The sequence below is a fragment of the Bactrocera tryoni genome, chromosome 5 (assembly GCF_016617805.1).
Source record: "Bactrocera tryoni isolate S06 chromosome 5, CSIRO_BtryS06_freeze2, whole genome shotgun sequence".
Lineage (NCBI taxonomy): Eukaryota > Metazoa > Arthropoda > Insecta > Diptera > Tephritidae > Bactrocera > Bactrocera tryoni.
Window position 1 is genome coordinate 75,029,201 of NC_052503.1, and position 26,915 is coordinate 75,056,115.

General features: G+C 35.5%; 2 protein-coding genes and 1 non-coding gene across 7 annotated transcripts in view; 1 reads left to right on the forward strand and 2 right to left on the reverse strand.

Annotated features, from left to right (window-relative positions):
- Positions 1-26,915, reverse strand: part of LOC120776675 — a 222,251-nt gene that overhangs the window by 72,052 nt on the left and 123,284 nt on the right. For 4 of the 5 annotated variants that reach the window (XR_005705453.1, XR_005705454.1, XR_005705452.1 and 1 more), the window contains one exon: positions 211-320. Coding sequence is in view for 2 of the 5 variants with exons in the window: in XM_040107548.1 (XP_039963482.1) it covers positions 211-320 (110 nt within the window). In the remaining 3 variants the exon portion in view is untranslated. Of the gene's footprint in view, positions 1-210; positions 321-19,033; positions 19,190-26,915 lie in introns of those variants that run through there. The other variant, XM_040107550.1, reaches the window with a different exon arrangement.
- Positions 12,341-13,412, reverse strand: LOC120776673. The gene is made up of 2 exons (XM_040107546.1): positions 13,012-13,412; positions 12,341-12,943 (listed from the first exon to the last, which is right to left on the reverse strand). Exons 1-2 carry the CDS (start codon positions 13,384-13,386, stop codon positions 12,416-12,418), a joined length of 903 nt encoding a protein of 300 aa, XP_039963480.1. The 5' UTR covers positions 13,387-13,412; the 3' UTR covers positions 12,341-12,415.
- Trnae-uuc lies at positions 14,046-14,117 on the forward strand. The gene has a single exon. It is a non-coding gene; the product is annotated as a tRNA-Glu (tRNA).

Genomic DNA, 26,915 nt, shown 5'->3' on the forward strand with positions numbered 1-26,915 from the left:
CACTCCATACTACTTCTTATCGCCTCTTGCATGCAAGCTTTCTTCACTTCTTTTTTATGCACTCCAATATATGTACATATGGGGGGGATATGAATCAAGTTTGCATTGCCTGTTTGTTATATACATAGGTTCATTGTGTTCTTATCAGTAAGCTAAGGAATACTAAAATATATTGTACTACTATAATTTAAAATAAATATTTATACATACATATGCCTTGCAGTCTCTTATCACTGTGATGGTCACGTTCCATACGTGACTATTAATGTACCATCCAGGAATTGAAAACAATAGCCGAAATTTGTTTGCTTTAAGCTCAGCTAATTGAAAAAGAACAAATTACAAAAAATTGGTGTTATTGTTAACCGTGTATACTATTATTATAATTTTTTGTTTAATAAAAATTTATTTAGCTTTAAGTGATAATTTGGTCGCTGACTCTCACTCGCTTTTTATACCCTGTACAAAGTGCATTAATTTTGTCTCGAAGAGTTTTAGATAGCGCTCTGGAATCTTCAATATGTTATTTTCTCTCCAAGAAACTGCTCATTTTTCGGAACAGTCGACAAAGAAGCACTATAGCATATATGTAGCTGTCATACAAACTGAACGATCAGAATCAAGTGTTTGTATGAAAAACTTTTTTATTTGGGCAGATATCTTCACAAAATTTTTCATAGTTTATTGTCTAAAGCAGTCTGTTAATCTGCGAAGAAACTTTTCAGATCGGACTACTATAGCATATAGCTGCCATACAAACTTAATGATCGAAATCATGTGCTTGTATGAAAAATTTTTTTATTTGACGAGATATTTTCACCAAATTTAACTAAAATTATTACCTAAATCAGCTTTAAAATCTTCGAAGAAATTACTTCGAACGGACGACTATAGCATATAGCTGCTATACAAACTATACAATCGAATGTGTGTGCTTGTATGAAACACTTTTTTATTTGACGAGATATCCTCACCAAATTTGCTATGGATTATTGAATTAAGCAACTCTTCATTCTGTGCAGATATTGTATGGATCGGACTACTACAGCATATAGCTCACATATAAAATAATCGGTCAAAATCTAGAAAAATATATTTTTGTGACATTTTTGCTTTCAAAAATGCACCTGTAAGGGGTATTAAAGCTTCGGTGCAACAGAAGCGAACCTTTATTTTCTTATTTTTGTTTTTAATAAGCATTTGCTCAGCGTTAAGCGATAAAGGGTAAAGATCTTAGACGAAATAAGACAAAAATTTCGTCTAAGATCTTTACCCTGCCTCTCGCACTCTCTTTTTTTTTATTAACTTGTAGTGTATTGAGAATTATGAGATGATAGATTTCGAAAATTATAAATATTTTCAAGCCTTGACAAATCGAAATCACAAGTTGCAAATTAGTTTTTTTTTTTTTGTTTTTAAACAAAGCGTTTTTGTTGCTATGGTATTGCGCCGAAATTCTGTTTGTCTCATTGCCACATTCCACAACAGTCATTTAGTGCCCATTTGACAAATCTTTTAAATTTGAAAACAAATTTCTTAAATTTAGAACCGCGATCTACTTCATTGCCTCGCATTTCATTATTAAACTAACAAATTTATGACGTTGCTCCATTTAGAATAAAAAAAACTGACGCGAGCTATTTTTAGCAATCAGCGCGCACATTAATCTTATCACTTGAAGCTTTGTTTATTTACAATTACATTCTTGTGTTTTTTTCTTATTTTTTTTTTTTGGCGCTCGCTGTCATTTGACGATACACAACCTTCAGGCGTACGTACCAGACGTGCGGCGCGGCGTGAGGGCGGCGGCGGCAGCGTGCAAAAAGCGCCGCGTATCGCTGCAAGAATCGTTTGTGTGTAGGGAAAACATAAATAAAATACAATACTACACTACTCGAAAGCTACTTAAACATACTATCAGCGCAAGAATCAACAACAAAAGCAACAGCAGCAACGGAGACGGGCACTCAGCGATAGCCTCCGCACTAAAAACTATAAAGTCCAGTTTATACTGGTAACACTGGTTGGACACTTATTAGCGACTAAAGTTTTATGGCAAAAACAGAAAGAGACACACATTTGCAATTGTATGCTTGCATGTGTGTGTTTGAGTGTGAATTGGAGCCAATTAGAAAATGCTTTAATGAATCTATAGCAGCGAGTACTCAGTTCGCAGATGGGAAGCTATAAAAAATTTTGAAAAATTCGTATGTATAAGAGTTGAATACAGAAAATTTTGAATTGCGTATTTTTTTAATATTTAAATTTTTTCAAAAAATTCAAATGTTTTTAAAATATATATTTTTTTCGATCCAAATATTTTTGTTTAATATTAAATTTTTTTTGTTCACAAAAACTAACTAAAAAATAATATTTTCAAAATTCCAAATATTTTTTTTGTGTTATATAATATTTTTATTTAATTTTTTTTTACTAAAAGTTAATATTGCTTTAGAAGTTACACCCTCCGTATATTCAATAAATTAAGAATTGCACTTCCCAAAATTCAAAAATTTTTAATTTCAAAAATCTTTATTTAATATATTAAAATATTTTATTTGTATTTATTTTGAATCAATATTAACTTTTCTTCTGACAAAAAGTAACTTTATTAAAAAAAAATTATTTTCCAAAATTCAAAATTTTTTCTGAAAAACTTTAAAATTTTTTTCTTTCTAGTTTTATTTTAAATTAATATTAATTTTTTTTTGTTCACAAAAAGTAACTTTACTACAAAAAATACTATTTTCCAAAATTCAAAACTACAAATTTTGTAAAGAATTTAGATCGGTTAATATTATATATAATTTTTATGTTTCAAAAAGCTAATGTTATTTTAGAAGCTATTTAAAACCCTAGTTTATTAAAAAATTCTTTAATATTTTTGTATTTTTAATTTAAAAAATTTGTAAAATATTAAAAAAAAATTTAATTTTAGTTTAAACTTTACTTTTAGTTTAAGCTAAGTTTTTTTTGGTCACTAAAAGTAACTTCATTTACAAAAATTGTATTTTGTAAAATATTAAGACAAAAATTTAATTTTATTTAAAACTAAACTAGTAACTAAAAGTAACTTTATTTACAAAAATTTTATTATCCAAAATTGGAATTGTTTTCTTAAAATATTAAATAAAAAATCTTTTTAATTTTATTTCAAATTAATATTAATTATTTATGAAAAGTAACTTTATACGTTATATTATATTCCAAAATTAAAAGTTTTTTAAATTTCAAAAAAAAATGTTTAAAGTTCTAGTATTTAATTTATTTAAAAATTCTAGTATTTAAAATTTTTTTTGAATTAATATTAGCTGTTTTTGCTAGCAAAAAGTAACTTAAAAAAATTTATTTTTTCCAAAATTTTCACAATTCAACATTTTTTTATTTAAAATATTTAAGAGTTCTTCCTTTTGAATTTTATTTTAAACTAATATTAATGTTTTTTGTTCGCAAAAAGTATCTCTATTGTTAAAAGTATTATATACATACATATGTACATATGTATATTGTATTTATGTATGTACAATATGTATTTTCCAAAATTCAAAAAATTTTTAAATACTTTTTTAATTTCAATTTTTTTTTAATAATTATTTCTTTTTTAATTGATATTAATTTTTGTTTGTTTACAAATATAGTTTTTTACAAAAGTTAATATTATTTTAGAAGTTATTTAAAATCCAGAATTTTTTTTTTCAAATATATTTTTTAAAATTAATTTTATTATTTTTAGATTTTTTTTAATTTGATTTTAAATTTATATTAATTTTTTTTTGCTTACAAAAAGTTGCTTTATTAAAGAAATTATTTAAAAAACCTCTATAATTGCAAGTAACTCAAACTTATACATATACATACAAACACACATGTACATACATATGTATGTGCATATATTCGCACAAGCACTGACTGCAAATAACGAGAACAATTGTCTGTTGATTTAATAAATTAACGTTCATTTCTAATTGACAGCACTCACAGTTCGGTAAGCACACTAACTCGCATCCACATATGCATACATACATTATATACAAAAATATATACTGTTGTGTATAAGTGTGTGCGTACTTTTGCCTGCCACATGCAGACGCACTTGGAGCCAAATTGATGTGACAATTTTAAAACGTGCTTTTAAGTGGCGTTTCTTCTGCTTTTGCTGCGCGCAATTTGCGATTTTTCGCAACTGTTCGTTCGTTAATATTTTTGTATTTTTGCGCTCATTGCTCTACGCTGTGTTTCGCAATTTTCCAATATTTTCAGCTTTTGCTTTTGCAATTTTTTGTTCGCTCCACGCTGCTTGTTGTTGCGCACATTTAATTAAACCGTCCAGCAGTTGTGACCGCTTTGCTCGAAAGTTTAATTTTGTGGAAGACAAAAATAGAATTACTTATTTACTTAAATTGGAGTAAGAGTAATTGAAAAGGAGGGCGCAATGCTGTAGCAAAAACAAGCAGCAAGTCGCTTGTGTCAATATGGCAACGCTAGTATCGGCTGTCCGGAGTGCATTGAGTGTGGTCAGGCAGTCCAAAAAGCTGCTAAAAATAAATATTCGAATCAATGTTGAAGCGTGAGAGGAAGAAGCTCCCAGAGATGTAAGAGAAAATTACTGCAGTTGCATACATACATATATGACTGCTGGTGTAAGCACTGGAGCAAGCATTTTATAAATTTTCTATGTAAAAATAATTAAATTAAGATGTGTGGAGTATTGAGATAGGAAAACAAGAAAAAACTGTAAATGTTGCGTTTTTATAGCAGAGAAGGGTTTAAAAAGTTCTTATAACTTGCTGTTGATCGGTCAGTTTGTATGGCAGCTATATGCTATAGGGGATCAATCTGCACAATTTCTTCGGATATTGTACTACTTTGGTAGATAATAGTTTGTGCCAAATTTAGTGAAGATATCTCGTAAACTACAAAATTTTTCCATAAAGGAACTTGATTTTGTTAGATTGGTTTGTATGGTAGCTATATGCTATAGTAGTCTTATCTGTACAATTTCTACGGAGATAACGTAACGGCATAACGTTATTATCTGTGCCAAGTTTCGTGAAGATATCTCGTAAACTACCGCTATACGCTATATCAGCCCAATCTAAACAGTTCCTTCATGGATTATACCGTTGCTTCAGTAAATAATTCGAGCCAAATTTTGTCAAAATATCTGGTCAAATAAAAAAGTTTTTCATACAAGGGATTCATTCCGATCGTTCAGTTTGTATGGTAGCTATATGCTATAGTGATCCGATAATCGCTGTTCCGACACATGAACAGCTTCTTGACCATAAAAGTACCTGTGCAAATTTTCAAATCGATATCTCAAAGACCGAGGGAATTGTTTCCGAGTAAAAAACAGACCTTGCTAAAATAATCCAGTTCATTTTCCGAATGCCAAACGTTTCTCGAACTACTGCAGTTGAGTGCAGTTATTAACTGGTTCTTAAGTAAGTTTAATAATAAAGCGAAGTGATGGGGCAACGGAAACGATTACAAGTATTACGCGGTATAAAATCTGGTTTCCGCTTAAGTTTCAGATCAACTTCAAGAAAGTTCTATTAGCTGTCGGCACTCAATTTTTTTTGTTTTATTTCCGAAGGAGGAATCTTCCAAAGATATTGCCAAAGTGAACTGACAACATGCACGATTCCTATTATCAGCTAAAGTACACCTCCTTCGGGACCACACACAGACAGTATTAAACAACTATGTTGGACTTGTGGAATATTAGCTTACGTACTAAACCCTGAACTCCGGCTGCTGTAGCTTGTATTTGGTCCTGCGGGACCGGCGCTAAGCACTACGTCGCAGGGCCAAGATGCGCGATTAGTACCTCTTCACACCCTCCCTCCAGGGTAATTCATGTGGTCTTATGCTTCTCCGCTACCGTTCTTTTATTCTTAGTACTTAAAAAGCTTTTGCGGCCCACTCTTTCATTTTAGCGCACACCAGCTATGATTGGAGGATTAGGTGACTAATTATGTTGTCGGGCGTCACCCTTTCGTCTGAAAGTTCTTTTATGGTGGTTCTCTCCACTACAAATCTCGAGTAGGAGAAAAAGATGTGCTCTGCGTTTTCTGGGGCATTTTCACAGAAAGAAGATTGTATTTCGTCATCGAAATTGATTGAATTTGTTCGAAGTGGAAGCTATTTCTAACTTTTCTAAGAAAGCTTCTAATAAATTCATTCAGCTATATGAAAAAAATTAAAACCATATATAAAAAGTCATGAACCGAAACACCAAAACTGCTCATACATTTGACAGACCAACAAGTCATGGCTACCAAAATACCAACACTTTTAAAGAATTAGCGCGTAAACCTTTGCGTAAGTAAAGGAGGAACGAAGACATATGCGAAAGAGTTGCAGCTAGAATAGTCAATTGGGGCTTAAGAAACCTATAGAAACTTTTACAGATTTTTAGAGTAGCGCTGTCGGGTAATTTACCGGAGATTTAACCGGTGACTTAACTGGTAACATAACTGGTAACTTAACTGGTTTCAGGTACACCTGCAACCGTAATTGAAAGCAAACATTTAGAGTACATGAAAATATCATATGAAAGAGTAAGGTGATATCCTTCTTCTGATAGCTAGCACGAAGTTTAGAGTTCATGCTTGTCTATATTGAATAAGTTTTTCACTTGGATCAATCTTCCATGTATGTATATACATATCGATGTGTTTATATTTAATACCTCTGTACTAAAATGAAAATGATAAAGCTACAGGCCCAGAGACTTCATAATATTATTTTTTTTTTAGAACTTTGTGGTAGCACTGTTTGGTAACTAACCAGTTATTTAACTGGTGACTTAACCGATTTTAGGTATCAAATAGTGTCTCAAACAAACGTAAATGGGAGCAAAAAATTTAGAGTTCATGAAAATATCTTATGAAAGACTAAGCTGATATCCTTCTTCTGAGGGTTGACACGGAATTTAGAGTTTACTTGGATAATCTTGCCTTATTTCAATTTTTAGTATATACATACATATGTATGTATGCCCCTCTATACTAAAACGAGTCTGCAAAGCCGTCAATATAAAGCGACAGCCTCACAGGCTCCATACCATGTTCTTTTGCATATTTTAAAGCTTTCGAGTGCGTTATTCTAACTCAAAAGCGTAAAAATATCTAGTGAAATCAACCACAACGCTAGTTATCTGCCGCTTAGACCACCAGATTGTCGCCAATATGCGCTAATTGATTAATGAAAAGCAAATGGGGAGACAATATAACCAACCACGCCATAAACAAGTGAACCAACTACATACTACTTCTGTGCCACCGACTACACCCGCCCAGTGTCGCCATGTTGGCCAACTTTGCCGTCGCACTCGCTACAGCTGCGCCCCTCCACGGCGCGCCAAAGGCCATTCAGCCAACTGTATAGAGAAATATATTTATTTAAATACTGCTACATGCAACAACATTTAGTATGCAACACATACACATACTAAAGTAATTGCAAAAATGTGTGTAATACACACACATACAATAAATTTATGCTGGCAAATACATAGATGTGTTGGGAGCTTATCAGCAGACGTATGGGTACTAATAGCATAGCCGTATGACGGACAGACGGCGTCAATCTGCGATGTGTACATCCATACATACATACATTCATAGAAGCAAAATATAAAAAGTGGTGAGTGGAGCTGGCGGGTGGTTGGTGGTGCGGGGGTCCCATCACTTGAATGCGAAATATTGTTTAGCGCTCGTTGAAGCGAACGCTCCACATGGGGCTGCTGCTGATAGTGGCCAGCGCACATGGTATAGTTGTTTGAGATGCGATTAAAATAAATGAAGTGATAAAAAATATTCAAAATAAAGCAAAGTGTGAAAAAAACGAACACAAACGAATGTGTGAACTATTTTATTTGATTACTGTCTGGAACTATATTCTAGCAGGCGTTTACATACGAAGGCGCTGTGTGGAGTGTAGGCACTGTATGCATGTGTTTCGCAAACGTGCTGCTGAAATGCGGCTGCTTCACAATATTTAATCGCTAACTTTGTGATCACTCGCTGGCGCGTTGGCAGTCGCTAGTGAATAGAGCAGCGCGCTTAGCTTTTCCCAATGGGCGGCCGGTCAGCGTTTTACAGCACGGTGGCGTCAAGTGCGTGCGTTTCAGCACACAGCATTAGAATGTAAACTCATATACATACATATGTATATATTTATATGTATATGTGTATATAGTGTGTATGTATGTGTCTGAGCTTCGTGGGCCATATGTGGAATTCAAGAAGGCATTTTCATGGATACGACCCTACATTTGGCTGTATGCAGATTTAATTATCGCACTAAAACCGGCGATAATGGCGAAAGCTAACCAAACAAGTGGCGCGGCAGGCAGACAGACAGACAGGATGAATAGCTGCTCGAACGGATGTAAGTATTGTTTGGCGGGCGGATGCTTATGAAATAGACAAACATTTATGCTTCTACATATGTATGCATATAATTATATATATACATACATATATACAAATTAGTAAATAATGAGCACATATCCACCTACCAAGTGCGTTGATTAAAGATATAGTGTTAATATTTGCCATATCTGTATAGCTTACGGTAGTGCAAACATGCGTATTTGAAGGTCTTTGGCACATTTATAGCATCACCATTGTTGTTGTTTATATAAATACCAAAAAAAAATTCTTTTCACAACACACCAATTTATTTACTTATGTACATATATACTCTTTGTATTAATGTGGAAATAGTGTGAGTTGCAAGCGCGAATGCCAATGAATTTGGGCCAACAGGAAAGCATTGCTTTTAATGTTGTAAAATAGAGTTATGAAAGGCGAATTTTATACCAAAAAAAAAAAAAAATACAAAAATGTAATGAAGAATAAAGTACATTTTTATTACTACAAAACGGATATCCTTCAGCTTTTGTATTTTTATTTTTTTTCTTTCCTTACAAAACCTAGCCCAGCATCAATAAATTATTTAAAAAACAAAGGAAGTTATGCTCTAGAAAATTTGTAAATAAAACGCAAAATATTAAATTATTTATCAGTATTTGGTTTATCAATGCACTTATGTCAACGATTTTCCACTTCTCGAAACACTTTTCATAAGTACTTTTTGGTATAGTAGAAAGCTCATTCAGCGATCGACTAAAAACGGGTTTCACTGAGCGGCAATTTCAGTTTGGAAAACAAGAAAAAATCACACGGAGCCAAATCTGGTGAATGCGGTGCTTGATCGATGGTATTCATAGCATTTTTGGCTTAAAACTCGATCACAAACGTGGCTCGAAGTGATGGTTATATCATTATATAAAATCCATAAATTGTACTTACACAATTTCACTTCTTTTCAAAGAATGTTCTCACGCAAACACCTCAATACGTCCAAATAGAACGCCTTATTGAACGTCTGTCCCTCTGGAACAAATTTGTAATCCTCCAAATCACGAATATCGAAAACAATGAGCATCACCTTGATTTTTGAACGGCTTTGGCGTGTTTTTCTTTTTTGGGTTCGGCTCGTTTTTTCTTTCATTGACTTGTTTGTATGTCAAACTCATAAACGCACGATGAGGCATTTCCAAAGAGACCTGATACGGTACTCTTTTCGAAAAAAATTCAGCTTTATCGTGACGAGTCGAGCAAGAACGCGTTTCATATCCAAAATATCCACCCAAAAACGAACGGACTCGTAAGATATGTCGGGCTCTCTTGCTATCTCTTTAACACTTGCCTGTTGATTTTCTATAGTGCTTGAAAATCAAGAGGCAAGTCTCTATTTTAATTTTGAAAGACTGTAGCCGCACCAACGATAGCTCTTCCAGTGCCAATTCGGGACAATTACACAGTTGTTGCTCCACTGTTTCCCTGGTATGCTGCTCTTGACATTTTCTCCAGTCTTCTGGTTCTGTCAGCTGCAGCAGGTCTGTGCCACCACCAGACTGTCTAGACAAGTCTATCGAGTGTCGGTAGCAACTTATTATATTTCTGATTTAGCGCTTTACAGTTTTGCGCCCAGGCAACTTGTTCCATTCTCGCATTGTAATCTACCTTGTCATGTTCAGATCGTAGTATGGACAATTATGCGTTTATCAATGGGTGACAGTTGCATACCTCTCTTAGCAATCTCGTTCACCATCTCTTTATACTCGATACTTTTGTGGCCTGGCAACCAGTAAAAGTGAATTCTCGTGCTTCTGGCGACACTTTCTACTGCTGCTCTGCTTTTCAAGACACTTCTGGCTATTATATGGAACGAGATGAAAACTTTGATTGCTGCTTGGGTGTGGAAGTCAATTCCGGATGGCCTAGAGTTTTTTGTTGATGTCTAGCTAGAGCCTAGCTCCGTGGCTTTCCGAAAGAGAAAGACTTCTACTTGATATATTCGCAGTCTGGGTGCTTAGAAAGCTGCCTTATGCCTAACTCTGAATATACCCGCAACAACTTCGTTATCCATTTTTCATCCATCCGCATATACTTATACTTAATGTTTCTTTCCATGTTAGCCCTGAACATTCTGTCTGTCTGTCACGACATACATAGATCTAATGGTCTTTAGCAATACCAGATGGAGGTACAGTTTAATTTGAGCTGAAGTATCTATCATACAGGTTCTCGAGACATTTTGCAAACTGTAAGAGGGACTTGCTATCATATTTTAGTACTTCATCTAGTCCCCCAAACTGCGAAGCTTCTATATATCTAAACCAAGATTTCATCCCTTGAAGTAATATTTTGTCCAGTGATCCCGTGGGAGAGATATAGATGGATATATATAGATAGGTTAGGTTTAGCGGATTAAAGTGCCGTACTCCGGCTTTCGATGCTTTCTTCTACTAAAAAAAAATCTATATCGGCACAGAAACCCTTAAAAAAACGTGGAACAATAAAAAAACGAGCAAGAATAATGAAATTTGATAAAAAGTCCTTAACACACTTAAAATTTGTTGCAAAACTTTACAGCTTTTCAAAGGGTATTGAAAAATCAATTCCACTCGCTAGTTCCACTCCTCGTCTATATCATACAGCTGTTGAGCATAAAAATACAAGCATATACACATATATACAGGATACCCGGTAAATACAGCGCGAGAGCGCCTCAATTATATCCAGAAAATAGCGCGCAAGCGCTAAGCACAGACACCGTTAGTTGTAAGGACACCGGCTGATAACAACTGTGGGAGAAAAACAGCTGGCTGTGTTGCCAGAAAAAGATACGAATTTATGTTGCTGTGTACAGCTGTGCGTCGTTGTTGCAGCTGAGCTAAGCGAGGTGCCAAAAATAAATAGGCTCATACCCCTATATGTATATTTGTGTATGTATGTATGTATATATTATTTACCTAACTACATATGTATAGACACTTGTGTGTACAGACTCGTGTTAAAAATAAACTTATGTACTAATGAACGAAGAACAAAAATGCAGGGGATTTGAGGCGTTAGCAGGACATAAGTACATAAATATACTCGGAGAAAGTTAAGCTAATTTATGTAAAAGTGAGTTTTCGAATGTATAATGTATATGTAAATAATACATACATAAGCGAATTACTACACATCAGAAGGATACGTCGGAGACCCCGTAAAATAAACACATATGTATATACGCAAACTAGTCCCCCATTTTTTGAGATATTGATCTGAAAATTTGCTCGCATTCTTTTCTACTCAAAAAACCCGATCACTTGTCGAAACCGAGGATATCGGACTACTATATCATATAGCTGCCATACATATTGAAAGTTCAAAATTAAGTTATTGTATGGGAAACTTTTTCATTTGACGAAATATCATTACGAAATTTTGCATGGACTTTATCCGAAGACAAGGCTAGAACACTAAAAGAAAATTTTCAAATCGAGCCACTATATCATATAGCTGCCATACAAACAAAACGTTCAAAATGAAGCTCTTGTATGGGAAACTTCTTTACTTTCGAGATATCTTTTTGAAATTTAGCATGGGCTTTTGACGAAGACAACGCTGCAAGAGTAGAAGAAAATTTTTAAATCGGAACACTGTATCATATAGGTGCCATACAAACTGAACGTTGAAAATTAGGCTCATGTATGGGACACTTTTTCATTTGACGAGATATCTTTTTGAAATTTATCATGAGTTATTGTCCAAAGCAGCCAAGTAATCTCTGAAAAACTTGTTCAGATCGAGTCACTCTAGCATATACCCTCCATACAAACTAACCGTTCAAAATAATTTTTTTCGCTGTTTAATACTTCTAAAGACCAGCAAAAAAGTAAGCAGACTTTGGCATTTTCATAGCATAAAATAATAAGAGTTTTTATATACATTTATTTAAATAATAAATTTATTAAGATAAATTTGCTTATGTTACATTTTTCCATACTTCTAAAAACCCCTGTGTATCAAAAATTAACCACAAAAAAAAAATAATAACAAATTTCTCAATAGAAACTCTCCACATCCGCTTTTGTTATAAAATCGGTGGCCAATTCCTCGTTGATCGCGTCCATAATACGATGATCGTCGAGAAAATTGTGGCTCATATCACGCTCCAGCGATTTGTAGGAGTCCGCGTGCAGCCGGCCCAGCGCGCCCTGATACAAAACCTCCATTATGGCTTTATTCGCATAGAGCTGCTGATCGCGCTCCAGGCGATGATAGAGCGCCACCCAGCTAGCGCCTAAAGTCTGTGCTTCAATCGAGAGTGATGCTGTCAGCGCTTGTGTATTGGTGACGCCAGCAGCGGCGCTCGTGCTTTGCAGCGGCAAGACGTTAAACTGCTGCATGCTTGCGGTAGCGACGGCCTGTTGTTGCTGTTGTGTTTGTGACGTGGTTGGCGGCTTTGGCGATGTGGCTGCTAAAGACTTTTCGCTATCTTCATCAGTGCTCGAGCTTTGCGTCGAATCGGGCGGCGCGCGCTTCTTCGTAAGCTTATTGCTTGAGTTCGGCTTACGACCGCGTCGTTCTATCTACAAAAGCATAAAAAAACAATCAATTGAAATTAAAGCGCTGTCAATCAGTCAACTCATTCACTTACTTTGCCCTCGCGCTCGTCGCGTTCTATATCAATGTCGAGCACGTCATCGAGAAAATTCATCTCTTTGAAGTAGAACAGCGTTGGCCGGTACAAATTATCACCCTTCCGTTTGCTGTCCTGTATGCGTCGCAGTTCGCGTCTATAGCAGGACCTCAGCCCGTTAATGCGCCGCTTCACATAGTCGATTTGTACATTCGCATCGATTTCGCGCAGTTTGTCGCGTAGTTTGGTGTAGGCTTCACGCTTAAGATATGGCTTTTTATAAGCCATACTTCTGGGATCCCAAAGCGCTGGCGATTCCTCATAGATCTTGATGAAATCCTTCCAGAATTGCACACCACCGCCGAGACACGATACGTTTTGTAGTTCGGACATCTTCCGTTTAATAAATATTAAAGATAATCTTTACACTCCGACCGTATAAGCTGTACTAAGTATTGTGATAAGACGTGCTACGAGTTGTCAGACACGTTTGAAGACAGGCCAGGCGAACATCGCGCTTTGGCGTTGCCACATGTCGTCAATTTTATGACAATATTAGCTGAGCTTAGCATAAAGCGGCGATTAAACTGTCCTTACGCTGTTATCATGCGCATTAGCAGTGTTGTGCAGGGGCGGACTGGCGGCGCACGAATTTATTATAAGACTTTAGATTTAATTCAAAATATGATAATAAATAAATAAATGTAAACAATGCACGAAATTGCTTTTTTGTAAAACAAAGTGTCGTCAGTAATATTCTGATTCATAAAGTACCCTACCTCGAGAGTGTTTTGCTTTCAAAAACCTAAAATTGTATTTATGACGCATTTTCGTAGACAATCCCATTCATTTTTATTTATTTTATTTTATTTTTAATATTTTTTTATTTTATTTTTACAATTTTTTTCTTCCTACTATTTTTTTTTTTAGAATATTAGTAATTTTTCGAAAAATACAATATTTTATTTATAATCCGGCATTTGAAAGGTGTGTATATTTATATGACCTTGAGAAAAAAAATATATTGACAAAATTGCGCTGCATTTATCATATCCCATATGGTCTAGTGGCTAGGATATCTGGCTTTCACCCAGAAGGCCCGGGTTCGATTCCCGGTATGGGAAATACTTTTTATTTATTTGTGTTTTTTACTTCTAGTATACTCAATAATTCCATCAGGCTACATCGTATTGTGTGGGTTCCCATTTTTTGTCACATTTTCTACTAAATTAACCCATCGAACGGGATTTGAATACCGCACCTTATCAATTAGTACAATCTCGGTCAAACATGTTGCATGCCTTATTTTACCGAAGCCTTGAGTTTGACGATCGAACTACTAACTGATAACGGCCTTTTACTCGTTGTAGCGGCGGGCAAGGCAAGCCTATAGAATTCTCAAAAATGTTATCAGCTCAAAGATGCTGTGAAGAAAGTGCCACCTTACAAACATACAATGCGTTGGGTGCCTTTGTACAATATATAAATATTCAATATAGTATAAAAGGCTATGTGACTATGCTCAATAAGTGTTAAAAGGTCAGCGTGTACGATTGCGTTAGTGATAAGGTTATCAATTCGGCTTTCGAGAGTCTAGCACTGTTATACGTAGGTAGCTATCCCTTGCACTGTCTATCAATACACGAATTTTGAAACACATACAGATACACATGTGTTTCGAAATTCGTGTATTGATAGACAGTGCAAGGGTTTGAATTACTTGTTCCAAAAATGACAGCATGTCCCAGTAGAACTTTGCTTGGATTTGGTATTATATTTTCCAAAATCTCGACGTTGTTTTGGATTTGGTATCATATTTTCAAAAACCTCAAGGTAGTTTTAATAGACAGATCACTCTGTTACTAATTAATATTAAAAGGTTTTCTATCAAGTATTTTATCGTTAGTCTGTAGTCTTCGAAAATATAGAAAAAAATATTTGGTATCAATGGGATCGTCTAAATTACAATATCGTTGATACTATTATTACTAGGCTCGTGAAAATTATGAACTAAAACCAAATTTTCGTAAATAGTGTTAGAAATTGATAGCTTTGGCATTACAGCTGATTTTAATAAGAATCTGACGAGACTGGGAGATATCTGATGCTCCTGTTGAAAATGGTACTTTAGAACTGTGTGAAAGTGGGCGCCCTTGAAAATAGTAAAAAGTGAAAAAAAAATTGATAATAAGTATGTTGAAAAAGAAATATAAAATGACAAGAATGAAAGGAAAAGTAGTTTAAAGGGCGTTTTGAAATCGGTTAGGGTAAATGGAGGGGCGTGGTTAAAATTTTTAAGTGTTAAGAATGGTTCATCTTGATTTCCGGCAAAACTACGAGTCCTATAAAAAAAACTTATATGATAAAGTTGTAGAAAATAAAAAGATTTACAAACTTCGTATAATCAGCTTTTTCATATAACCTCAAAATTTATGTAAAAATTTGCAATAACAAAAAATTTTGAATTTTTTATTTTTCTCTTGTAAAAGATATTTTTTGCTTTAACGAAACTTGCTGTAAACATACATACCTTCTTATATTCAGACACTGTTTTTTTATTCAATATTAAGGAGGAAACCTTATTTCGACTTAAAAACGGAAAAATAAAATAATTTTCCATTAAAATTCTCACCTCAAGCTATAAGATAGGGACGCTACAAAGTAGACCAATAGGGACAACAAACGCGCCATATTTTTTTCGTTCTTTTGACATTACTTTTCAGTAAGGTTTGCCATTTCATCATGGAAAGATGCACGATCCAACAATGAGTCGCAATTACTAAAATTTACTACCGAAATACCGAGTCAGCGACCTCAACTTTAAGAGCTCTACATACAATTTATGGTCGTCATAATCGTCTTGTCAGATCAACAATTGAGCTTCTATTGGCAAAATTTGAATCCACAGGCACAGTACAAAATGTTTCCGTGGCAGTGAGACAAAGGAGAGCCCATAGCGTAGAGAATATTGCTGCCGTGTACGCATTAATTCTCACACATGGTTCTCAAGCGTTGGGCATCTCTGTGACGTCGTTGTAGCGTATTTTGCGAAAAGATCTTGACCTATGTACATCACATCACCTACATTCCTGTGGGGCTACGTCAAGTCTGTGGACTATGCCAATAAGCCAGTGACGATTGATGAACTTCGTACGAACAACGTTCGTGAAATTGCAGTATTATCAGCCGACTTAGGTTTGGAAACCGTGGAAAATTGGGTTCAGCGTCTGGACTTCTGCAAGCGTGCCCGAGGTGGCAATGCAAAAGAAAACGAGTTCCATTCATAATGACTTCGAATGTGCTTTCACGGAAGTTAATAATTTCATTGATAAAGTTTTGTTCCGGTCACTTATACCAGACTATCGACTTTCCTAAATACTTTGCAGCTATTATAGTGAAGAGCGTTTGAAATCAATGGTTTGACCTATAAACTAAAAATAACAAATATGAATATATATTTATTTTCTTACTACTATTATTATACATTTTTAATTTCTCGTAATGTATAGTAGACTTATCAAGTCCCATCAATCGCCTTTTATTCCTATAATTTAAACGAATACCTCGATGTTCTTGCATAAGTCACAGACGCGTTCTAAATCACCAGTTAATCATCTTTTGCCATAATTACTAATTATTTTTCGACGCAGTCATTGCAACATCACTCATTAGTTCCTTAAGTCGCTTTTAATCACCACCTTATTACATATGCTATTGGTATGTAAGGTGTAGGGGAGTACACGTGTACTTAAGCATTCGTAAGCGACGCTTTTCATGAGAAATGCGACAATCAAATCGAAAGACAGCCGACAGCTTAAGCGATTTGATTATGGCAAAGCATTTAATATTCTCTTAATGAATATGCTTCGCTTAATAACGCGCATTAGACGCTCGCTTGGTGGCATACTTAAGTACATATGTATATAATGCATGAGTGGAAGTAGTTTTCGACGCGTCCCGGCAATTTGACGGCGATTTACGGCAGACGGCAGGATCAGCGGTCACTAAGAACCATGTCAGCTGGTCAAGTATTTTTAATGAGGGGCTGCCGCAGCTAATGAAGTTTGTGCTGTGCCTTAAGCATATGTATATGTATGTATATACATACTTAAATCAGTATGAATATAAAGCTATTGCTTTCAAAAGTGAAGGCGTTTCAAGCCAAGCGCTGGCTGTCCGCTTCCCGCGTTTGCTATTGTCTTCTACGCGAACAAATGCGTTTTTCCCATGAAACATTTCGCCTATCGCCGACTTGTTTAATTTCAAAGGCGCGACCACTAAACACCAACACAATAGCCATTCAAGAGCGTTGACAATGCGCTTTATAGGCGTTAGCGCTTCCCCAGTCGTTTATACCAATACCCAGATGCCACGAAAAGAGTCAACATAATTGACTTTGGGCATTTTGCATAGATTTTAGTCGCACAAACAAAGCCGGCAATTGTTTACGCTTAATTGTTGCTTAATTACTTCGGCTTACAACAACAACTAACATACCTCACATTCTGATTTTGGCTAGTCGGCTGAGCAGGTCAGTCTGCCACATGCACAGGGCAGCTAAAAAGGCAGCAGTGGTTAGAAAGCGACAGCAGTAGTCACTCTACGATCAGGATATACACAAAACACATGCGCTATATACACATACATACATATGTGTATATATATAACAATGCAGATTTTGTATAAATTTCAATATGCCTGCGTTGATGAGCGGACACCGCGACTTAGCAGCGCCTGTCTGGTATCAATTAGTGGTCCACAGGCATTGTCATACGGCACCGGCATTGTTCAATGCGAAGCAGCGGACGATGTCGACACAATGCTTACATATGTACATACATTTATTTGCATAAACATGTGTACCACAGACTGGTCAGCACAAGAGAACTTCCAAGCTAAGGTGGAAACTGCCGCAGCGAGCATTGGAAAATATTTCACCTCCTGGATATAAGCTCCCTTCAAACATATGTGGATTGTATGCAATACAATGGTTACAATCTACGTGACATACGCTGAACATGTGTGCATTTGTATGTCTGGCAATGCATCCGCGCAGACCCATTGCACATCCATAAGTACGTGACCATTTTCTTGCTACGCCGCGTTAACTTTGCTACTGGAATTTTCGATCGCTTACCCAGCGCAGAATTGGTACCTCAGAGTGTACCGGTAATTTTAATCGGATTAGTGACGGCATTAAATTGTGAAGCATGAAATCCCACTTACCTACAAGCCGGCACAGACATTCACACATATGTACATACTTACATATGTACATACATATATATGTGCTGCTCAAGTGCGGATTCTTGTAAAAGCGGTATGTAGGGAAATTCTGGCTTCGACTGACAAATGACGGTCATTCACATAGAGTACATCTGTGACGTCTGTACATCTGTATTTATGTAAACAAGCCAGCGATGTTCTTATGTCAGTGGGTTGAGTGTCGGCTACGCCCTATTTTGACAGGAATCCCTGGTCTCAATGTGTGGTTTCTTGAGGGAATTACATGGAAATATCTTGACTTTTCCTTGGGAAAACTTACTGAGAGCGTTCTGACAAAATTCACACGCTATGGAGGTGATTTTGTATTATAAAGAAGCAGCCAAAATTTTTCAATTTGATCTCTCTAAAATGGCTATAGAAATACTAAAGACTAATCCTTTTCGAGGTTCCCTACTTTTTTAAGACAAGAAAATATAAACTTCAAATTTGATGGAGAATGCTTATTATCATTCAAAAGAACATTCTTTGGCATTTATATTTTAAAGATTATCTCTTTCAAATGTTGACCGCGGCTACGTCTCAGCTGGTCCATTCGTTGAGTCCAATTTTATATGACTCGTTCGAGTATTTCGACTGATAACTGGCGATGACATATATGTATACGTGATGATTTGCTCCATGTCCTGAAGCGAAGCGGTATTGTCCGTATAAACTGTAGACTTTACATGTGCCTACGGAAAAAAGTCTAGCGGTTTGACATCGCATGATCTTAGTAGCCAATCTACCGGCCCAAAACGTAAAATTATCTACTCACCAAAATGTTCTCTCAATAAATCCATTATTTGATGCGATGTCTAGGAAGTGGCGTAGTCTTGTTGAACCCAAAAGCTGCCGAAATCACGAGCTTTAAATCCAGGCATCAAAAAGTCGTTTCTCATGGCGTGATAACGATCGCCACTGACGATTACGTTCTCAACGCCATCATTTTTGAAGAAATAAGGATCGATGGTTCCATTAGCACACAAATCACACCAAATCGTTGTTTTTTCTGGATTAAATGGTAGCTTTTGAATCTCTTCAGGTTGATCTACCAATACACTTGTGCCAACGTTTTTAAAGTCAATTTCCGGAATAGCCGTCAATGCGCGTGGCGTTTCACATTTAATGGCATCAGTTGACTCAAGCCGGTTTCCGAAAAGCGGTTCTTTTGGTTTGGTGAATAACCAGAAGTGACACGGAGCTAGATTGGGCGAATATGGAGGTTGCGGCACGATATTGGTTGAAAATTTGTTTAAAAACTCAATATGCCACGGTGCATATTGTGTTGCAAAACCCAACACCATATATTTTTACGAATAGCTTCGCGCAAACGACGCATAACTCTCAAATAGTAATCGTTGTTGACACTTTGGCCGGTTGCAAGGAATTCGGAGTGCACCACTCCTCGATAATCGAAGAAAACTGTCAACATAATCTTGATTATTAACCAGCTTTAACGGGATTTTTCGTCTTCGATTCACCGATTGATCGTCTGTTTACGGGTGCTAGGTATAGATTCAAGACTCATCGCCAGTAATAATATGTTTTGTGATATCCTGATGGTCGGAAAGCTTTGTTTCACAGACGTTAACGTGGCACAGTTTTAGGAAAAAATTAGTGATTGTGAAACCAAATTTTTCAAAATGGTTTTCACTGATACTTTCGATATTTCGATCAACGATGCCAGCAAGATTTTTGACTGTTGATAGTAGATTCTCAATCTCCATGTCATTATTTTATTGACGTGTTGCTCATCAGTTGATGTTGATGGCCGTCCGGGACATAAGTAGTTCATCATCAACGCGTACTCGTATAATTTGTACCAATCAAAAGCACTTGCTCGCCACAACCAATTATCAGCGAAGGCCTTTTCCAACACTCTGAACGTTTCTACACCACAAATTTGATGCCGGACACAAAATTTAAATGAACTTCTTTGTTGAATAATTTTAATCAACATAAAAATCGCCGAATGCACTTATTGTACTTCAGAAAGACAAGCGTATACTAAAGAATAATGATTATTTTGATATGACATTTGGCACGGGTGTCACCAATAGTCATTTAAACTTAGAAAAAATGAATGGATTTTTGCGCGAAATTGAAATTAAAAAGTCTTACTATTTTTTGCTCACAGCAGTAGGTGTCTGCGTATAAAAACAAAAACTATAGTTTTATATTTTCCTTTGCACAAGTCACATTTCCTCTCTTTCATTCTGTAACGATTTTAAAACTTTCCATTGCATTTTCACAAGCGCTTGTAATTTAATTACCTTCAATTCAAATACATTTTGAATTTTGATGAAATCAGCGGAAATTTGCGACTTAAGGGGATATTCTGGTCTAGAAGCATGAATTTCAGGTAATTTTTAAAGTGTCGTCAAAAACAGATAATTAATATTTTTACTCTCCATTTTTTTACTAGTTATTTCTTAATTTTAGAAGAGTACAGAAAAAAATTAAAAACTAAAAAAAGTAAAAAAAATTCAAAAATTATGAGCTGACGAAGTGGGGGTTCTCTAAAAATTTCCACGTAACCATACCCATGATTTCAACCCTCCTAGTTATCTGAAACCAAAAAAAAAAGATTATTAATCTAGAATAATGTCGCAATGGCCGGAACTACGGAAAAGTGGGAAAAATTTTTTTCACAAAATGGCGACTGCCTGAAAAAAAAAGTTTTTTTGGATCACTTTTTCTGACTTTTTCGAATTTTTTAAACATAATAATAATAAAAATTTGGGGATGGGGCTAGTTCCAACCATAGATAAGCCTATAAAGAAGACTCTATAAAAATTTCAAGTAAATCGATCTATTAGAACCTGAGAAATCGTGGGTATCGTTCCGAAAAGTCAGTTTTGAGAAAAACGCGTTTAAAGTTTCGCGTAAAGTCTTTTGTTCGATTAGTTCCGGCCGAACCAGTTTGGATGCCGGGTCATAAAAATGCCTACATATATCTCCGAAAATAATTTGAGTTTTGAAAAATCCTCTTGTACACATATTCTTGAATAGTTAAACTTTGAAAATATAAAAAGAAAAATCAATTTTTTTAGATTTCTAGACCAGAATACCCCCTTAAGTAAAGTTCTTTGTTAATAGTTGCCATATAGACCATTCGATATGTTATCAGTTGGCTGATGGTAAAATTCGTGCATCAGCAATAAAATATAGAAATATGTGTATTTTTCTATCTAGTGTATACATATTTACATATATGAATAATGCATGGAGATACGTGCGTTTGTGAATAGAAACAGGTGTTCTTTCAATTTCACAATACAAGCACAGTATTAACACAATTGATAAATCCTCTCCAAAACAAAAAAACACTCCGGTTTAGTGAGCATTAACTAAAAACTAGAGGATAGCAGCGCTCAAGTACTCACAATAATATAAGAATCTTACTAATCACTTACTTAAATTCTAATATGTAGGTTTACATACATAAGTATATTTAACATTCTTACACAACTATATACACAGACATAAGTATGTATGTACTCTACCATATGCACACATTATATTTGATCAGCTGCGTACGTTGAGCAACGCATACTTCTATTTGTCCAGTCGCCGGAATATTTGCGAATTTTTTCTATTTACATGTGCTAGTTAGTAAATATGTATGTATGTACAAGTCTACTTATTTGTTTAATTGGTGTTCTAAGTTCGAAAAGGTTAATGAGTAAGCCAGCACCTTGGGCGATGAGTAAGCAGCAGCATGTGTGCGCGTGTGTGTGTGTGTTGGTAGGAAACCTTGAAGTTTGCTGTTGTCAACTTCAGCGCAGAATCGCTAGCAAATGTGACTAATAGCGGCGCATACGATTGCTGCAAATGGAAGCAGCGAAACGCAACACGTGTGCCAACCCATTCCATACAAGTTATACAAAAGCGCACATAGTAGACCATACATACATAAGTACATGCATGCATATGTACATATATGTACATATGTATATGGGGGTATATATGAAAGCTTGAGTATCTAAGGATTATTGACACGGCAACAGCGTATCTCCGGAGGCGTGACAAATCGCACGGAGATTGCTCGATTAGTGATGAAATTTTTGCGGTTAGAAAAAATTGTGCTGTGCTGCATTAGTGCTCCCTTCTGTGGCGATCTCGTTGTGCAGTATTTCTTGGCATTGCGAAATCGTCTCGCGACAGAGCTGCGATGCTTGTGAAATATGCAAGAAGTTTCGATAACTTTAAAGTGGTGTACTTATAATGGAATAATTTAATATATTTATGTAGATATTTGTTTTTTGGAAATACATACATATGTATATACATAGGAAACAAACTAAACACCTTTGGATCTCTAGATAGAGTTAGAAAACTTCGCATATTTTAAAGCTCGTTTGCAATAGTTTCTCAATGAAACACCAAACTCAAGACTAAGTGCTTGAATTCAGTGAAATACCAAAATCGGATTTAAGTGCTTGTAGTCAAAAATATTTTTAAAAATGTGTAAGAGTGAGCGTTTGTATTGTATCTGTCTGTTTAGGGAGCTTAGCCAGTATTTCTGATCTAAACCTCATACAAATGGCAAAAAGGAAAAGATACTTATGCTGAAATCAAATGTAAAGCTGATAAACTAACATACATACATACATATGTACATATTTTTGTGTTATTTCATCAATGCATTTGCTACATTTCAGGCGTTTAGCCAACACAAAGAGCTTGCAGGAAGTTATTTAGATATGTATGTATGTATGTATCTGCCATACACATTGAACGATATTCTACATTCTAGCTTCGGTGCGAAGTTACCGTTTTTTCGTTTAAAAAAATGTTCACCTACTGATTTTTATGCATTTTCTACCGCTTATAGATTTCTAGAAGTGATGAAATCAAGCCCATCGAAAACTCTGGAAGATTTATGAAAGAGCATATTGCACAGAAAAGATTTACAATAGCTGATGCAATCGTTTGCTTCGACACAATCAATATAAGTATGCTACGTACATACATATGTATGTATGTATGTATGTCCTTAGCAGCATAATTCAAGATATACAAAACTCTTTTTGAACTTGTAGTTTCTCTTTAGTTTTTACTAACAAATAGCCAGCGAGAAACTCCCTCTTCTGGTTTTTGACAGGGAGCAAACCGCAAGAGACGCATTACTGAAACCGTCTATTGGTTGTGAGGAAAAGTATGTTTGTACTTTCATACATTTTTTTTGTTGTATAGGTATACTACTATAGTATATAATCAATTATATACGTACATATATACAGTTAAAATATTTCAAAAATGGTAGCTACGTAAAATTGTGAAATTAATAATCAGAGTGTATTACGTCAACATATTAAATCTTCCTGTGCTAGGAGAAAACAGGTAAAAGAATACATACATATGTACATATGTACTTATGTATGTATTTATACACATGTGTATGTTAAATGATCTTGTATCATACAGGCATATATATAAGTATATAAATAGCACAAATCCGAATATTACTTCTACGGAAGAGCAAAGCCGATCCTTTTAAGTCAGCCATAGAAATTATGATCGAAGTTAAGGGCGAATATGTTGTGACCCTAACCAGAAAGCTTGTAAGAAGACAACTCAACAAAACTCAACTTTTTGCACGAATTATAGCAGGAAGGAACCACTACTGTCAAAACGCCACATCAAAGTTCAACTGGAATTGCAAAGGTCCACAGAGACAAACCCGCACAATTTTGGAAGAGCGTGCTTTAAGGTGACGAAAACAAGATAAATAAAAGGGTCCGGATGGTAAAACATTTGTATGTCACCCACAAGGTCAAGCCCTTAACCCTAGGTATACGCAAACCACCAGTATGCACGGTGGTGGAAGTATCATGGTCTGGGGCGCGTTTTTCATGACATGGCGCCAAGCCAATTGTTGGAATAAATAGGAAAATGGAACGAGTGCAGTATTTGGTTATATTAAAATAATAAACTGGACCCATTTGTATTTGAATACATGCCCACGAACTGGACATTTATGTAAGACAAAGATCCGAAACACACCGCAAAGGCAGTAAAGCATAGGCTCGAGAATGAAAAAAATTAAAATATTGGATTGCAAAGCCCGGATCTGAATCCAATAGATGTAAGGACCAAAACAGCAAGCAAAAAATTTAAAAATTTTTTATGGGCTGGAAAGGAGGGGCTTGGTAAACAGCATGCAGCAAGGATGTGAAGGGGTGTTTAAAAATAGTAGATATACTACAAAATACTAACGAAGTGAGCAATCCTATGCTTTTTTTTTTAAATAACTTTTATAAATTTTTGTACCTTTTTGAAAACTCTCTTCGGATTGTGCATTGGATATTGATGTTTGCGACTTTTTTTACGATAATAGAATATTTATTGTTTTAGTGTTTCAGTAATATGAAACTGAACAATTTTTAAAATATTTTTTTTTAGTTTTTATTTGATGGCCAAGCGTGATATTTGTGTGTTCATGGCTGTATACATACATATATGTATGTATGTATATAAGTACATAAGTACTTACTATATTTTTATCAATGTGCAACAAAACTACAGCAAAGAAGTAGAAAATTGTGAGTACAATAGGAAAAGAGCAGAAACTCACGCGATCGGCAGAAAGCAAATACACGCATACATTCATACACATACATATGTATGTATATACTAAATGCAAGGCAGGTACAAGAGCTCATACACACAATTGCATTTTCAATTACATATACATACATATGAACATATTAACATCCTTATATTCATACATATATATGTATGTTCTTATGTATGTCTGGCTTTATGTACATACCAATTTGACGGACCTTTGGTTGTTAGGTTTCGTCGATCGATCGTATATTGCGCTGTCTGCCTGAATCGATCCGACCTGGCAACAGCAATGCACTACAAACACAAACCCTGCTTATGTTGCTACCCGTATTTAGAATACATATGTATATGTATGTATGTACATACATATGTATATGTACACTCATGTATATGTGTGTATAGCTGGAGCTCTAGAACTTTCCTGCCAGATCATGTGATGAAATCGTATAATTCGATAATCAAAATGCGAAATATCACGTCAGCCACTGACAGCAGCAACAACAAAGAGATTGATTTCGGCATTGTTAAGACTACGATCAGCTGAGGAGACAGCAAAGGCAAAGCAGGACTACGTGGCAAGTGCAAAAATTGAAACAATAAGAGCAAAAAAGCAAAAAGGAAAAAGTAAAAATCCAATATAAACAAAAACCTGTGCCACAAAGCGGTAGCAAAACATGCACAAGCATGCAGCAATGCTTTGGTGAGCCTACAACAACAGTTGATCAGTGCGGTTTGACGGACAAACGTAGGTAATTTCATCATACAGCAAGTTGCAGAGAGCGAACGCACGGAGGAAACAACATTTGTATGCTACATTGTCATCCTGCTTAGCTCAGCTGGAACTGGTTCCATACACTTTGCCGCAAGACGCAGCACATTTTCACATACATATGTATGTATATTTTATTTTAGTTCTACATACATACATGTGCATATACATATTTACATATATGTACGTATTATATGTATATATGTATGTACATATGTGTGTTTGGATAAATGCAGCCAACGTTGCGGAGGGAGTTAGAGACCAAGCAGAAGCGGCGTACAGCAGAAAAAGTCGTGAACAAATAAATATGAGCCACGGCATAAAAAACAATAAAACTAACAATAAGTATAAAGCAATAACAACAATAAATGTTTAGCAGAGGCAGCGCAGCAGTGCAGGTAGAAGTTCTTAACATACTCACATGTCATCGCTACACACACACACTCCCAAACACTTAGCTGCATACGTTTATGACAACATGTATGTATGTATGCATAAACAAGTGTGTATGTCATTGAAAGACGTAAGTATGTTTGCTGTGTATGCACCGACCCAAAGATACTCATATTCGCCACAAAGTCGTAAAAAACATATGGAAGTGTAGTATATCGTTATAAATAGCTATATGTATACATATGTATATGTATATAGCTGTGCATGTGTATGTATACATTTTCTGGTCATACGAAAAACATATGATTACCACAAGCTGAGTTGTGTGCTCCGCACTTGTACCAAGCGTCCCGTCCCGCTATCGTTAGAGTCAAATTACAGTATGCCAGCAAAAGAGTAGAAAGCGCAAAGCGGAAAAAAATTATAAAAAAAGCAAAGGAAAGATTTGTAAAACAACAATATTCAATGATAATAAAAAGTTGAAAAAGGAAACCAAGTTGAAGAGCAGACTGTGCGCTAGAGAGCAGGCCATGCTGGCACAAGCCCTTCTTCTTCTGTGGTGCAATTCTTTGGATATTTACAGAAATTATATACTATATGTAAATACATAAAAACATATACTTATGTACGTACATTCATATGTATGAAAAGCGCAACGTTAAAGCAATAGGCAGCATGACTCGCCTGTAGCAAGTCCCGTGAAACTAATTTAGCTTTGATTATTTGATTAAATGCTGAATATTTCCTCGTTTGATCGAAAAAGAGATCGTTTCTCACAATTTTGGAGGCTTCGTCCCAAGCCCCCGGCACGAAATAATGCGCTCACTTAAAGTTCCTTTCAATAAATGGTTTGTTTCGTTGGTTGTATTATCTGTAGCGCCGGCTTATTGGAACCAAACTTCGTCAGCATCAACATTCT

Coding starts and splice junctions, on each gene's coding strand:
- LOC120776673 (XM_040107546.1), bottom strand. CDS start 13,386: ATGTCCGAACTACAAAACGTATCGTGTCTCGGCGGTGGTGTGCAATTC. Junction 12,944..13,011: donor GCGACGAGCGCGAGGGCAAA/GTAAGTGAATGA, acceptor ATGCTTTTGTAG/ATAGAACGACGCGGTCGTAA.